Source organism: Acinonyx jubatus, chromosome B1 (assembly GCF_027475565.1).
Source record: "Acinonyx jubatus isolate Ajub_Pintada_27869175 chromosome B1, VMU_Ajub_asm_v1.0, whole genome shotgun sequence".
Taxonomy (NCBI): domain Eukaryota; kingdom Metazoa; phylum Chordata; class Mammalia; order Carnivora; family Felidae; genus Acinonyx; species Acinonyx jubatus.
The window spans coordinates 194,346,614-194,362,743 of NC_069382.1; the positions used below are offsets into that span (position 1 = coordinate 194,346,614).

The 16,130-nt window shown below is 47.6% G+C and overlaps 1 protein-coding gene across 1 annotated transcript in view; it reads left to right on the top strand.

Annotated features, from left to right (window-relative positions):
- CLNK (cytokine dependent hematopoietic cell linker) overlaps positions 1-16,130 on the top strand; it is a 208,003-nt gene that overhangs the window by 116,253 nt on the left and 75,620 nt on the right. Inside the window, exon 3 of the mRNA XM_053217569.1 lies at positions 9,821-9,892. Coding sequence (XP_053073544.1) covers positions 9,821-9,892 — 72 coding nt within the window. The remainder of the gene's footprint in view (positions 1-9,820; positions 9,893-16,130) is intronic.

Sequence of the window (16,130 nt, forward strand, 5' to 3'; positions counted from 1 at the left end):
TTTCTGTGGCTATGTTACCGCACATTGCGACTTCCTCTTGTCCTCTTGGTTGGCATGCTTTGACGAAGCAAGTGGCATGTTAGGGAGGCCCACATGGCAAGGAACTGAGGTCAGCCTCCAGCCAACAGACACCAAGGAACTGAGGCCCTCGGCCCAACAGGCCGCAAGAAATTGACTCCCGCCAGCTATCGATTGAGCCTTTGAGCTTTCCAGCCCTGGCCGACCCCTTGACTGAGGCCTCAAAAAAAGACCCTAAAACGAAGAACCCAGCAAGGCCATACCTATTTCTGATCCACTAAAACTGTGAGATAATAAGCATGTGTTGATTGACCTGCTAAGTTTGTGATCGTATTGATATACAGTCATAGATAACTAATAGATAAAAAAAAAAAAAGTATGGCACATTTTTTTAGAAGAATTGATAAATTCTTTAGGAGAGATAACGATCCTGTGGATTTATAAGGAAGAAAAAAAAATCCTACGGACTTTCTCAGGGAGTAGACAGCCTCACGGATTGTATACAAGAGAAGGAAATCTCACGGACACACAAATTAAAGTTCACGGTGGTGCTGGTACAAAGTAAGGGTGATGCATAGCACGGTGAAGGTCATGGCTCTTAAAGGACTGTGCAGAGGAATATGAGGTCGTGTTGGTTGGGCTGGACTCAAACTAGAATCCTAGGAGACTCTATAAAACAGCTACCCTTTCTAGATTGACTTCTGTTGTTGAAGACCCACGCCATTGTATGGCGTTCATCTCTCAGAGGCTGAGAACAAAACGACAGTGCTGTTTATACAGAACTACTCCAAGGCTCTACAGTCAACTTGATGTTGATGTAGGGAAAGCAGTAGGTTATGGTTGGTCAATATTTTCAAAATTCTCATGAGGAACAAACATCTTATAGCTGGAGGCAGAGTGGCAGAAATTGACTTGGCCAAGGAGATCATATCACACAGACAGACATGACGTGTTCTTACACTATATACTCTGCAGAACCTCACTGAAGCATTCAAAGCCATTCCCCAGACACAGGAAGAAAATTCTAGAGTTAAGTCCCATGACATAATCTCTAATGCCTACGAGGTATTGGATTAGGTGATGGAGTTGAATTTCCTGCTAACAAAACGACATGTGGGAATCCAATATTCTATTTACCTGGGAAAATATTGGGCAATTAACTCGCAGCCAAGGAAGCAGTCGCTGCATTTAGATTGGATCCAATCCTAACGGATGACCACCCGGTGCACCCAAGCACCCAAAACAAATGGCTGGGAAAAAGACCAAAATGATTGAATAGCTTAATTTTACTCTGTGTAAAGTCCCCATCAACAGTAGTTTCTCTGGTTTTTCTAGCTGATGCTTCTCAATCTCCTGAACACCCCACTCTATGTTGGTATCCTCAGCTATTACGAATAATCACAGGCTGGTTGTTCTCAAAAAAAAAAAAAAAATCAGAAAATCAAAAAAAGAAACAACCCGTGGTCAAACAAATGAGGTAACATTTAATTCCAGGACCATAGATTTGCATCTCTCTAATCAAGCAACTTTTGATTTTTTTTTTTTTTTTTTGTCTTTGGTGAAATATTTTGTCGCGGGTGAAATATTTTAATTGCCAACTGTCCTTCCTGAGGCTACTGGTATTCTTTAGTCATTCTGAGTAAGAATCAGGTCCTAGATGAGGAAAATGACCACTCACATGCAGTCCATACGTGAGGGAGGTACTATGCCTCTGCCCTTCCTTTTGCGTAGAATGGGGATGATGAGATAAATTATGACTTAGTTGGTTAGCAGAACCAGATTCAAAGCCCGATCAAGTACAAGTGTGTGCTCTTGACTCTGTGTCCACCCCACATTACTTCTGTGGAGATTAGCGCCTCTCTGACCTGATAGTCTCCTTCCCTGGGGACAACTGGCCTCAGAATCATTCTGCTTTGTCCCTATCCTTCCTGTAAATTTCTCCTCTCTCCTACTGAGAAATATAGCCAAGGCCCATTTTGAGTCTGAGGCCTCAGACTTACTAAAAAGTCAGAAGCGTACAGAAGTGTAATTTTGTACTAGACTTTGTGAGTCTATTCCTAGGTCCCCCCTCAACCTTCTTTGGGAATTTCTTTGGTTGAATTTGCCTTACCCGAGACAACCCGCATCCACTGACCATCCATCCAGGGGCACAAAAGCCCCGACCTCCCACCACAGCTCAGGACAGTGGTGAAGGTCCACGAGGCCAGCCTCAGAGCACAGCCTACCATCTCCTTCTGCCAATGTTATTCTGTTTCTTTCCTTCACTGGGGACTGATTCCAGGAGCTCAATGCCTACATGATTACGTTTTAGTCTATCTCCTCAGGAACCTGACATGCATCAATTCCTGAGGAGATACAGCATGAGTTGAACACGAGTTGAAGAAAGCCAACAGAGTAAGAACATTCTCACAGGATGTTGTGAGGATGTGTGAAATGACAAATGATAGCCAGTAAATCTTACATAAGTTTTGAGCTGTAATTATTATCCTTATAATTCTAGGGTATTCATTATTACCATTCGTGATCTTGGAGTCAACAATCCAGCTACACAAGTCGTTGAAGGACAATTATGGCTTAAGAGCAATTTGTGTGATTTCTTAGAAGCCTGCAAGTTCACCGTGGGTGCATAGAATGAGAGCCTTCTGCAAAAACTGAACTTGATCTGACAGTTCATGAACAGAAGTGTAGTATCACTGGGGCACCCGGGTGGCTCAGTCAGTTAAGTGTCCAACTTCAGCCCAGGTCGTGATCTCATGGTTTGTGGGTTTGAGCCCCATGTCAGGCCCTGTGCTGACAGCTCAGAGCCTGGAGCCTGCTTCGGATTCTGTGTGTGTCTCTCTCTCTGCCCCTCCCCTGCTTGTTCTCTCTCTCTCTCTCTCTCTCTCTCTCTCTCTCTCTTGCTGTCTCTCAAAAATAAATAAACATTTAAAGAAGAACTGTAGTTTCACCGCAGAATAAATGGAATTGTTCTTTCTGTGCCAGTCAGAATATACTTGCTATATTGGGTACAGCTAGGAGTACAGGAAGGAAAAGATGAGAAATTTGAGGGGAATGACCAGGAAAACTCGACGCCGGTGTTTAGCTCTCAAAATAAGTTGCCCCCACCTCCCTCGCCACCTCCTAGCTCACTGTATCATCAGTATGGCAAATACCCATTCATCCTCACTCACCACTTTGGGGAAGCTACCTCCTCACTGCAAGATTTAACCAGTTTTATCCATCTTTTTCCTTCTAGAACATATGTTTTGTCATTGTTGTGTTTGTTCATTTGTTTTTATCACAGCACCGATTGTTTTGCCTTGATTTGGATTTGGCTCCAATTTATTTCCCGTTCCTTGGGACAGGTTAGATGTGCTTGTGTTAGTTTCCCGGGGATGCCATCACAAATTACCATGAACGCGTGGCTTAAAACAACATGGATGTATTCTCCCACAGTTCTAGAGCCCAGAAGTCTAAAACCAAGGCGTCAGCAGGCCTGTGCTCCCTCTGAAGACTCTAGAGGAGATCCTTCCTCGCCTCTTCCACCTCCGGGTGGCTTCAGGAGTTCCCTAACTTGTGGCCACATCACGCCCAACTCTGCCTTACTCTGCCATGTGAAGACATGGGTCTTCACACAGCATCCTAACATATTCTCTTCTCCTCTCTTCTCAAAAAGGCCCATCGTTGGATTTAGGGCCCACCCTAATCCCGGAGGCTCTCATCTCTCAAGATCCTTAGCATGATTACATTTTCAAAGAACTTTTTTCCAACCTAAGTCAAATCCACATGTGCCAGATATACATACCTCTTGGTAGACACCCTTCAACCCACTGTAGCAGGTAGATACGGATTCCACCAGAGAACTGGTCTACCAGTTCTAAACCATCAAGTGGGTTAGGTCTACCCAGAAAGCAATGGGAATCTGGAGAAGGCAGGTTCTGAGGGTATATTTAAAAAGGAGGGAGCACGAAAACACGTGAAGGGGGACCAGATGCGTTTTGTTAACTGATCGTGCAGGAGGGAGGTACAGAAGAGGAGAAGGAACTCAGAGACAGCTGGAAAGCGTTGAGCCTCAAGTGCTAGAAGAATATTCAAGAAGAGAGGCTGGGTCCTGTGGGGTGATGTGCTCTTACTCTTTTTTTCTTGGCAGGATGTGAGACGCTTGGGAGAACAATTAATTGGCTCGTCCACTGGCTGGCTGTGCCTCAGTTTCCCCACGAGCCGGCGGCACTTCTCACTTGGGCAGGATGTGCCTGTGCAGTGAATTAACTGTGCTTCCCTGGCGGGCACTTGACTAGGATCAATGACAAGCAAGAGCAGCAGTTTAAAAATGCTGATGTGACGCATGTCACGACGTGGGTGGGACAGGCTGAGTGGTCCACAGGAAGGACAGCTGGTCCCAAATGTTTGAGGCCTTGTAAAATGATGCGTACCTACTTCCACTATGGTCGTGAACAGAACTATCCTCCCCAGGCTCACAGATGCAATGGCCAACTTGGGAATGCTGAACCTTGCAAGGTCAGATCTCAACTGAATGCAAAGCAAGTAATCTTGACCTACGGTGATTAACATTCTTAATAACATTTCTATGGCAGACTGAGGCTTTATGATTCTCTCAACGGTGTGCACTTAAAAACACGTGTCTCTAAAAACTGGAACCCTACAGAATGATTTAAACCAGAGAAACCGGGTAGGGAGGAAACCTGTGGGGCTGGGCATTTTAGTTTTCCCGGAGGTTCGGGAACAAAATTCAACTAGGGAGGGAGCAGGGAACAGGGAGAGAACCTCTCCATTTTCTAACCTCTGCTCTTTGCTTGCAGTTGAAAAACAAATAGGCTTTAACTACTTCTTATCCAGGTGAACGGCTCTTTATTTGCCAACTTTGTTAACATTGCCCTTAATGCACTGTGGGCAGTGGAACACCTGCCCCCACTCATTCTGTCTCCATTCCTCGGTTGTCTTCAGAGGCGCCTGGCCCCAGGCTTCTGGCAGTTGCTGGTTCTGGCCTCCCCTGCTGTGCATTTGGCATGGACCTGGCAGGGGATCGGAGAGACCTGACCTCTAGCGCTGGCTTGGCCACCAACCGACTTGGTCACTCTAACCAGACCCTTTCTGCTCTCTCGGGGTCCCTGTTGCCTCATCTGTACTTGGAGCTGAGAAGGATGCCTGCCATTCACTGCCAAGGGTTGCTGTAAATAGAAAATAGAAAAAGACTTTAAGTTCAACTCTCTTTTTTTATTTCAGAGAGAGAGAGGGGGGGAGAGGAGCAAAGAAAGAGAGAGAAAAGGAAAGAGAGAGAGAGAGAGAGAGAGAGAGAATCTTAAGCAGGCTCCACACTCAGCACAGAGTCTGATGAAGGGCTCGAGCCAAAGACCCTGGGATCACGACCTGAGCTAAAAGCAAGAGTTAGACGCTCAACCGACTGAGCCACCCAGGAGCCCTTCAACTCTCTTCTTAAACTTAAAAAGATGAAAGCAAATTATCTGGAAAAGTAATGGTAGCTTTCAGGATGTTGGATTCTTAAGGTGCCTCTCGCAAAAGGTGGAGGAAATTCCCAGAATCTTTCCCATGCTCTTAATATTGGACTAGTGGAAGCCATGTAGGCAAATGTCACATGGGCTGCAGGAGCACAGAAATGCTCTGACATGATACAATGAAACCAAGGGCCTCCTTCTCAGTGCAGGGACAGGTCAGAATTTCCCTGGCGGCAGAGGGACCCACAGGATTCTGCACACTAAGCGCACAGCTCACTGCTGTACATGAGCCCAGATGGGCGGGTCGTTTGTCTATTCTTTACCGATGCATCTCTTGGTATCTTACACACTGATTCCTGAGGCCAGTTACCCAGTGTGCTAGGAGAGAAAAGATTCCCAGAATATGCCTCCACCGTCAAGCCCCTACGCCAGGGGAACACGAATGCATGAACAGGCAGATACAAGGCCCCACGATAAAATAAGGTTGCTTGTTTACTTGTTTCTGGCCTGTCTCCCCAACAACGGCAAGATTCATGAGGCAGACTCCATCCATCTTCTTTAACAACTGCATCCCACTGCCTAGTATACAGCCTGGTACAGAATAGATCTGATACCTGTTTGAGGAGCGAATGAATCAACGGATTCGTGAACAAATGAACGAATGGTAAAACAGAGACATGCCAAAAGTACTAAAAAGGAAGCGGCACAGAACTCAGGGGAAACTAGCATTCGAAATAGACCCTGAAGAATGGAAATTATTTTTGCCAGATAGAGAGGAGGCTCCCCCACCCAAAACAATCTAATCAGTGATGTGGGGGCTTGCAAAAGTACAGCTGGAGAGAGGGCAGTGTGGGGCCCTGACAGGGGGATAGGGCGGGAGGGAGGGAGGGAAGGCTTTGGGGCAGGGATCTTGGCTCTCGTTGGGATGAGTGTGGATTCTGTGGAGAAGTGGTGAAGATTTTCAAGCAGGGAGGTGAGTTGATAATAATCTGCTCATGAGAAAGCTCACCCCCCGCTGCTTTACAGTAGGGGGATTGGAGCCTGAGAGGCCAAGAAGGCAGTTAAGGGGTTGATACTAGGGGCCAGACCAGAGATAAGGAGAGAAGAAAGAGAAAGAAAGAAAGAAAGAAAGAAAGAAAGAAAGAAAGAAGAAAGAAAGAACAGAGGAAAAAGAAAGAAAGAAAGAAAGAAAGAAAGAAGAGAGAAGAAAGAAAGAGAAAGAAAGAAAGAACAGAGAAGAAAGAAAGAAAGAAAGAAGAAAGAAAGAACAGAGAAGAAAGAAAGAAAGAAAGAAAGAAAGAAGAGAGAAGAAAGAAAGGAGAGGAAAGAAAGAAAGAAAAAGAAAAAAGAAAGAAAGAAAGGAGACAGAGGGAAGAAGGGAGGAAGGGAAGAAAGAAAGAAAGAAAGAAAAGAAAGAAGAGAAAGAAAGAAATAACAGGGAAGAAAGAAAGAAAGAGAAAAAAAGAAAGAAAGGAGACAGAGGGAAGAAGGGAGGAAGGGAAGAAAGAAAGAAAGAAAGAAAGAAAGAAAGAAAGAAAGAAAGAAGAAAGAAAGGAAGAAAGAAAAGAAAGAAGAGAAAGAAAAAGAAAGAAAGAAAGAGAAAGAAAGAAAGAAAGAAAAAAAGAAAGAGAAAGAAAGAAGAAAGAAAAAGAAAGAAAGAGAAAGAAAGAAAAAGAAAGAAAGAGAGAGAAAAAAGAAAGAGAAAGAAAGAAGAAAGAAAGAAAGAAAGAAGAAAGAAAGAAGGAAAGAAGAGAAAGAAAGAAATAACAGGGAAGAAAGAAAGAAAGAGAAAAAAAGAAAGAAAGAAAGGAGACAGAGGGAAGAAGGGGGGAAGAAAGAAAGAAAGAAAGAAAGAAAGAAAGAAAGAAAGAAAGAAAGAAAAGAAAGAAAGAAATAACAGGGAAGAAAGAAAAAGAGAAAAAAAGAAAGAAAGAAAGAAAGAAAGGAGACAGAGGGAAGAAGGGAGGAAGGGAAGAAAGAAAGAAAGAGGAAAAAAAGAAAGAAAGGAGACAGAGGGAAGAAGGGAGGAAGGGAAGAAAGAAAGAAAGAAAGAAAGAAAGAAAGAAAGAAGAAAGAAAGAAAGAAGAAAGAAAGGAAGAAAGAAAAGAAAGAAGAGAAAGAAAGAAATAATAGGGAAGAAAGAAAGAAAGAAAGAAGAAAGAAAAGAAAGAAAACGGAAGAAAGAAAGAAGAAAGAAAAAGAAAGAAAGAAAGAAAGAAAAAAGAAAGAGAAAGAAAGAAGAAAGAAAAAGAAGAAAGAAAGAGAAAGAAAGAAAGAAAGAAAGAAAGAGAAAGAAAGAAAAAGAAAGAGAAAGAAAGAAGAAGAAAGAAAGAAAGAAAGAAAGAAAGAAAGAAAGAAAAAAGAAAGGGAAACAGACAGACATGGGGTGCCTGGGCGGCTCAGTGGGTTAAGTATCCAACTTCGGCCCAGGTCATGACCTCTCACTCTGTGGGTTTGAGTCCTGCCTCAGGCTCTATGCTGACATCTCAGAGCCTGGAGCCTGCTTCGGATTCTGTGTCTCCCTCTCTCTCTGCCCCTCCTCCTTGTTCTCTCTCTCTCTCTCTCTCAAAAATAAATAAGCGTGAAAAATACATATAAAGAACCAAAGACAGAATAGAGCCCCTCGGGGTGAGGAAGAAGAGGCAGCCTAGCAAGCATCAGGGGATCGACTCGGGATCTGGAACCAAAGCATGGAGGTGGCGTGATGGGGGCAAGAAAGAGAAGACTCAAGTTTGGTGCCCAGGCTGCTGGTTTGCAAACTATGTGAGCAAAGAGGCTGCTCACAGGGGAAAGTCTGCTGGAGGATAACCTCACAGGAAGGTCCGGAAAATAGATGCCTGTGTCTAGAGCTTAGAAGTCAGAGTACCGATGCAGACATGAATCAAGCTTCCCCCAGAGAAATAGAAAGCGATGAAATAGATCAAATAACACAATAATTCATTTTTGCGATCACGAAATAATGAAAAAAAAGTAAAATGTGAAATACGGAACTAACACCATCACCTTGCTTTGTGGGGATGTACCCCGTGACGAACTACATGCAAACAACTCATTAAATTTTTTATTTATCACTTCGCAGCCGGTAGGCTGCACACAAAATCCTAGATGGAAGGTCTCCAGGCACCGGGAAGCATTTCCCAGAGTCCTTCACTCCCACACACACACGTCCCCCAAGGGGCCTCCGAGGGTCAGGTGCTGACCACAGCCCCCCTTCCCCCCTCCCCCCACTCCCCACCCCGTGCATCTCTACCCTGGGGCGGGGGGGGGGGGGGCACAGTGCATGAGCTGGCTTATGGGACACGAACACAGCTACAAGACAAAGGGAAAATTACAACTGGGACCAGTCGGTGAAGGAGCCTGTCTCAGAGGTCAGGGAAGGTTCCCCTGGGGGGCGGGCGCCTACACTGAGCTCAGAAGCAGGAGGAGAAGGCAGGCAATAACCAGCATCTGGAAGAGAAAGGGGGCTAGGAGTAGAGAAAGTCCAAGGACGAGAAGAAGGAAGTGTGCCCCACGTGGGGGGAACCAGGACGAGGGGGTCAGCGGAGCTCACAAGAGGAGCATTAACAGAGGAAACTCACCAGGAAACACCTGCTAAAGCTCACAAAATACCTGCAAAAGAAATGCAAGGATATTAAGCGCGGCTAATTAAAGAAAGAAAGGATGCATCCCAGCGATGGTTTATGACAGCGAATGCCTTCCTGAATTTGACCAAATCAACTCAATTTAAAATAATTTTTTTCACAGAAGACTCCACGGCAAAGTATCTAAATCATACAGAATTTCAATAAATATTACTCGAATCTGAATTGCTCTTGCTAAGTAATCCGCCTGCCTTCACTGGATGCTGTTCTGTCTGCTAGCTGCGGGTCAAATTCAACTCGCGAAGGAGGCATCTAGAACGTTCCTGGGCCCCCCGGCGCTGTCCTTGTTTGTCCTTGCCTCCCCTCGACCACGTGACGAAGGTGTGATTCTCTTCCTTTCACAGAGCAATGTCACGAGACTCACACAGCTTGAGGAGGGGGCCACACTGAGCCTGCTGACGTGGGGGAGAAGCCCACGTTTTCATCCTGACTGGGACACTTCTTCCGCGCCCCCCCCCACTCCCACTCCTTGTGAAATAAAGCTCTTACACTAAAAATACATATACATTTTTAAGTAATTACATTACTTTAAACGCAGATTTTTTAAAAACCCCAATGGAAATGCAAAGAGAGATTTGGAATCGCGTGTGAGATGTTCATTACTTAAATCTGACTGGGTGGCTGTTTCCATGAATGAATGCACTTAATTAATTTTTTCCCCTCACCTCTTGCTATTTCCTGACTGCCATCTATTTGCTTTCATCCCAGGGGCAAGAGAAGGACAACAAAAGAAGCTTCCAGTCATTTGAAATTCCAGGACTTCGGTCTGCCAAAAAATAGGTCAGAATGTTTACTTGTTTATTAATGGAGGAGTGAAAAGTTTGATTCTGTGGCAACAAGCTGACCAACACACACACACACACACACACACACACACACACACAATGTTAATGTGATAGAATGTTATTGCTGCCAGTGGTATCTTAGAGGTCAGCGGTCACATGGAGACCGAGGTCCTGAAGGAAAAGAAATTCATGTGGGTTGAATTGCCAGCCGGTGTGAGATGCAGGTAAAGGTTGAGAAGCCCCAAGGCATCCGCAGCATTTCAGACCAGGGCTGTTGGCACCACCCACCAGGTCTCTACACAGCCTGAGAGATAGCCACCAAGAGGGAAGTTTCCGTTCTCGGCTGGCGAACAATCTAATGATGAACCTTTGATGAATCGGGCCAAGAGACCACCACAAGGAGGATCGAGGAAGCCATGTGCCCACATGGACGCTTCTCTTTGCCCTTCAGCTGAGCAAATATTTACTGAGCAGTTGTGGCATTGGGACTTGCACAGGCTAGGGAATATGCAGAGAAGAGAGACAAAGCCCCACCTCCAAGGGGCTCATCGCCACGTCTGAAGGCTCAGCGTAGGGGCTCGCTTGTTGAAATGGCAAGATTCCCATCCTGATGCCCAATCCACCTCCGCCATTGACCAGGAGCCAGACCCTGGACAATACCCTGATTCCCAGAGGGTCCCCCCCAGAGCTCCCTCGCCCAAGCCCTGACGGAGCAGTCTCTGCCCAGAGTCACACGAGGGTCTCAGCAAGGTATACCACACTCCTTGCACCCCAATGCACTTGTACTCGGGTGCAACCGAGTGTTGGGTCAACCGCCCAACACTCATCCGGTCCTACTATGTGCCCGGCACGGGGACCTTCTTAGCATCGTCAGATTGACTTGAGGAACTGTTCTCCCTAAAAAGAGTAAATGGATGCCTGTAAAACAGCATATTTGAAACATTGTCAAAACCACATGATGCAAAGCAAAATTTGTGGCTGTTCTCAGACTTCTTCAATGTTTACATTAAATACATTTGAATAATGCATTTGAAGTCAGTTTTTCTTATTTCTTGACAATAGCAGGAGATGGGAGATGGAAGGGTTAGAAACCTTCCTTCAAATGGAGATGGTTGCAGCAATTACGTGCATCAAAGTAATATTTACAGCTACATTTGAAAAAAAGAGAGAGAGAGAGAGAGAGCAGGGCTTTTTTCCGCAGCAAATTATTTCAGGATGTGTCATAGCATGCTCAAGATATATTAAAAAGAGCAACAGACAATGTTTCTGCAACCTGTTCCAAACCATTTATAAACCCAAATTTAAAAAAAAAAAATCCCATATGCATACAAATCTCTGTACCACTGCATATTTTATAATGAAAGTATTATATGCGTATAAATTAGTATTTGAGATATATAAAACCAAAATGTCTGAAAACTACATATTTGGGTCTACTATCTTACTTTAATAACTATCGCACTGATTAATTCATTCTTCGGACAAATTACCATTACCAGCATTTGCATGCGGCGGGAAGGAAGGTGCTGGGGGCAGGCCGCTGGGGCACAGAAGCGGCCTGAGGGCACTGGGTTTCAAGGTCACCTGACCTGCTCACTCACCCAGCGACCTCCTGCTCACAAGCCCATTTCCATCTCAGCGCCTCATAGATTTCAGAAATGGAATCTGAAACTGAATGAGCAGGTTGCCTGGTCCCCCACTGACCCCTCTATTAAAGTAGTTCCTGTGTAGCCTGCCTGGAACATAGCAGGTTCTCAATAAATTACAAGGGCAAACGCTCACTGAGTGAGTGCTCACCGTGGGTGAGGCACTATTTTAAGTGTTTAACAGGTAGCGTCTGCCTGGATCCCCATATTCACAGTCTTACTAGTCTCCCTTTTTGTAAATGTTTTTTATTGGTTTCGAGAGAGAGATTCCGCACAAGCAAGGGAAGGGGCAGAGTGAGAGAATCCCAAGCAGGCTCCACTCTGGGAGCGCAGAGCCCCACGTGAACCCATAAACCGTGTGGTCCTGACCGAGCCAAAATCGATCCAAGAAAAACACAGGATAGCATCCATATCCACCACCCACGGCCTGTCTACACTGCTGATATGAATGTGTCCTAGAACACGCCATGGAATTCATCAGGCTGAACCTCCAATCTCCACTTCTGTTCCGCATTGTGTCCCCACATGTGTAGAAAACAGAAACCTACTGACGCGTGTTTTCCAATCGGGTCCAAACTCAAATCCATAGTTAAATGCCGGACATGTACCAGCCTCCGCGGAAGGAATTTTGGCATCTACTCCTCACAATAATGCTCTGAAGTAGCTATTATTATTCCCATTTTATAGACGAGAAAAGAGAGTCTGAGAGAGGTTACCGTTTCGGTCAGTCATAGACCTTGTAACTGGGACCAGCTGGATTGCGATTCAGGGTCTAACCTCAAATCGAGTGCCATTTCTGAGTTCTCGGCGATCACGACTTTCTGCTTTGTGGGCATGTACGTGTGGATTGCGGTTTCTGTTCCCATGAGTCTCCAATCTGCTCGCGCCAAACTCTCTGCTGTCAAGAAGGGGCGTGAGCATTACGCTCCCGAGAAGAACGTCCACATCCTTGACACAGCCTCTTAGCCACACCACCTGGGAGCTTCGTAGAAATGCAGAGTCTCAGGCCCTGGCCCACTGAATCAGACACTCAGCTGCAGGAGCCCAGGCATCTGTGTTTAAACATTCCTCCCGGTGACTCCGGTGCCCACTCACGTTTGGCCTCCCTTTTAGCATCGTTACTGACAGGTGCAAAGCCTCGGAGCTGAAGAGGCAGCCTCTGCACCCAGCACTCACCCCACCCCTACCCACCGCCTCTGGGGAACAGGAAGGAGGGAAGAAGACGCAAGGTAGGGGCACAGGGGTAGGAGGAAGGTGGGAGACGTCAGTGCACTGGGGACAGGGAAAGACAGAGAGGAAGACGCAGCCCCTGCCATTCAGATGTTCAATCTGTGGTGGGGGGGAGAACATAATCGCTTCTATTACAGACTCTGAGACACTGTGCCACGTGCCGTGACAGAGTCTGGGGGGCACCAAGCGTCCGGGAGGCTAAGGGCTGGCCCACGAGGTCCCCAGCTTTGCCTTCACACTCCGAGGCGAGTCTCTTTCCCCATTCTTGACCACGGCACTGCGGTGGATACTGTGGCTCCCATGCCCCACGCTCAGACCCTCCCCACGCTCACCTCAGTCACTATCCATTTGTTCCCTTTGGCCACCAACAAAGTTGGAATAGTTCGTTCCCCAGGGACGAGGTGCAGGTGGCTGTAATTCCTCGGGGGTCAGGAGGGCCAGCAGTCATCTTCCTTGATCCCACACTGGGAAACCCCCTGCGGGCCTCCCACCAGGCAGCCCTCTGCCCAGGAGACAGATGGGGCAAAGGCCCCTGCTGTTGTTACTCTTGACCTCTCCGGTCTCCCCTGCCTGCCCCCAGCTGCCCTGGGTGTCCATGGCACCAACAGACCCATAAGAATATTGCTCCTTCTGGCCCGCCTCGCTTTGCAGAAAGGGGAGTATCTTTCTGCAAGATGTGGCTGGCTGAGAGCGTTACAGAGGGCCCGAGTGCTTTCACAGAGGGTGCGTGGACCGTGGTGTGGTGCTGCATCCCCCTCCTGGGCTCGCCCTCGAGGAGCTCCCCTTAGTAGATGCTCAGTGAACACTGCTGAAGGGACGGGAGGAAGAAGGGCAGGAGGGACCCACAGGAGGCCATTGGCTTGTACGATGCCCCATGCCTGGCACAGGCTGGATACTTAAGTAGGTGACAGAAGGAACGTCTACCGGAAGGCAAGCAGGAGGGAAGCAGAGAGAAGAGAGTAAGTTGGGGAGGCCAGGGGAGAGGGTGGAGGCTGGGGACTCAGGAGTCGTCCGCCCGAGCTAAGCTGGACACCCAGGTCACCCCACGCTGCCTCTCCACTCCTCTGTGACGTAACCCCGATGTTGTTGTTTTCATTTCTCGGTATTTGTCAGGGACGTGGATGGCTCCTATGAGAGTGATCACAGCTCACAACACATGCTTTCTGTCCCCAGACCACTTAAAACCTAGTTGAGGAAAGGAAAAAACACAGGAAGGCTTAACAATGAGATTTAAGTAAGAAATGCCTAACTCCACACTGCCTTTCGACTCTCCTCTTGGGAGAGCAGAGAAATGCCAGGGTGTTCAGAGGCAGGGAGGTTCACCGGTCCTGGGGGGGTGGGGGGTAAGCGGGAGCCCCTGAGCAGGTAGAGAGGGGCAGGGCTCCCCCAGAACGAAGGGTCCCGGGAGGTGAGAACGTTCACACTTCCAGAGTTTTCCCCGGGATCCCTCAGGGAGCTGCGTACCCCCAAATGTGACTTGTGTGTGTGTGTAAAAGTAAAGTCGGTAAGAGGAGGATTCGTGCAGATGATCAAAGATTCCTTTAACAGAGAAGGAGCCCATTCATTCACTAGTTAGATATGAGCGTGGACTTGATTCCACCTTGAATGGGTGCCAGCGGAGCAGAGGAGGGCTCTGGTGGCCACGTGGGAAGCTAGGGGAACACCCACTGTCAAGGTTGGCCTTGCCTCCTGCTGAGACTGTTATGCCCGAGTCCTTCCCTTGCCAGTAGATCCCATGTGCCCCCGCACGGCCTCCCTGCGATGCAGCTTGGAGCGTTATCCGGCAGCCTACCAAGCCCCACATGCCTCCAGGACCACACAGGCCTTCTAGTCCGCCCCTGCGGGCCCCACTCTCTGAGCACACCGCTTTCCAGACCTCAGCTCCTAAAGCTCCCTGACGCCAATCTGCACCTCCCTCCAGTGCTGGAGAGGAAGGAGGGCGAGCCCTGCCTGCAGACGGGCTGTGCTATAAACGTGCAACCACCAGCTCCTCCGGGGGCTTAACCTGGGCTTGGGTCAACCCAGCGACAAAATGAAAGGGCCAGTTCATGGTCCCGTTTGCACTAACATTCCGTAATTAGCCCTAACGTCAGGATACAGATTCTTGTCCAACAAGAGTTGCCAAGACATTTGGTGAAATGATTTATGTAAGGCGCAACAGTCAACCAGCACAGCTCAAACAGCCACACAGAGGGAAGAAGGCAATGACTTTAGGACTTTCGAGTCACTTTCATTTCTCTCTAGATTATCTTAAAAATCGGGTTAGCAACCCGTATCAACGGTCTTCCAAAAATTAGAATTTTAGCCTACTGCCGTCTCTGAATGTCAGAGGCAGTGCTTAAGGTGAGAAATGTCACCGAGCCGGTTAATCTTGGAGGTTTGGGACAGGGAGTGGACTGGCAGGTGAAATCACCCTGACCCCCTCCCCAGGGGATCTGATGCGCAATTCTGCTCCAGCACTGGGTGCCTGGGGAGACCCAGAGGGGACCATACACATCACACCCGAGGGGTGGATCAGGAATTAAACTCCATGCCAGGAGCTTGACCCTGGAGACAGGACCAAATCCCATCTCTATGGGACCAGAAAAACACACCATCCAAACTTTGTTCCCATGGATGAGTAAGGCGTAAGTGCACCCCGCCTACCCAATCAGATCCCGTTCTGATTGGCAGCAACTTAGGGTGGGGGGAGGGAGGATGAGTATAATTTAGTGCCCTTCAAAGATTAAAAATTATGAAGCACATTACCTTATTAAGAAGGGTTAAAATTGAAACATAATTCAGAAATCAAAAATCTTTATTTGCAACGCGCCTTAAATATAGAAAACCACAAACGCTGGAGGTCAGCTTTGTGCATCTCATATATGGAGAACCCCCCACCACAACGTGGACACCTGCCTGCACAGGCCCGAGGTGCAGAGGAAGGCCTGTGGCCCTCAGGCCCAGAGGTGGAAGGAGGAAGGGGTGGGGACCAAGCTATCCCGCCATCCAGCCGCGGCCCGTCCGCATGTGGCCGTGTTACGGATGCTGTTGACAGAAGGAAGCAGGGAGCGTCCTTGTAAGCACCTGGCGAGAGGCAGCTTGCTAACCAACACGTGGGCCTCACTTGAGCATAAAGAGGACACATCGGACCTCCATGAAGTCGCTCTTTCACTGTCACCCTGGGCTGTCAGGCTGCAAAGAGTGTTGAGCCCAGGAGCCTTTCAGGGAGCTTCTCGGCTGAGGAGTCCAGGAAGCCTCCGGGGCCCCCTCCTTCCCAGGTCCCAGCCTTCCTCTTCTCCCTCTCCCCTTTGGGGGCTCAGCTGGAATAACAACGCGGCTCCCCACCCTGCTGATGCTTCCTTTGCTAATTCATTT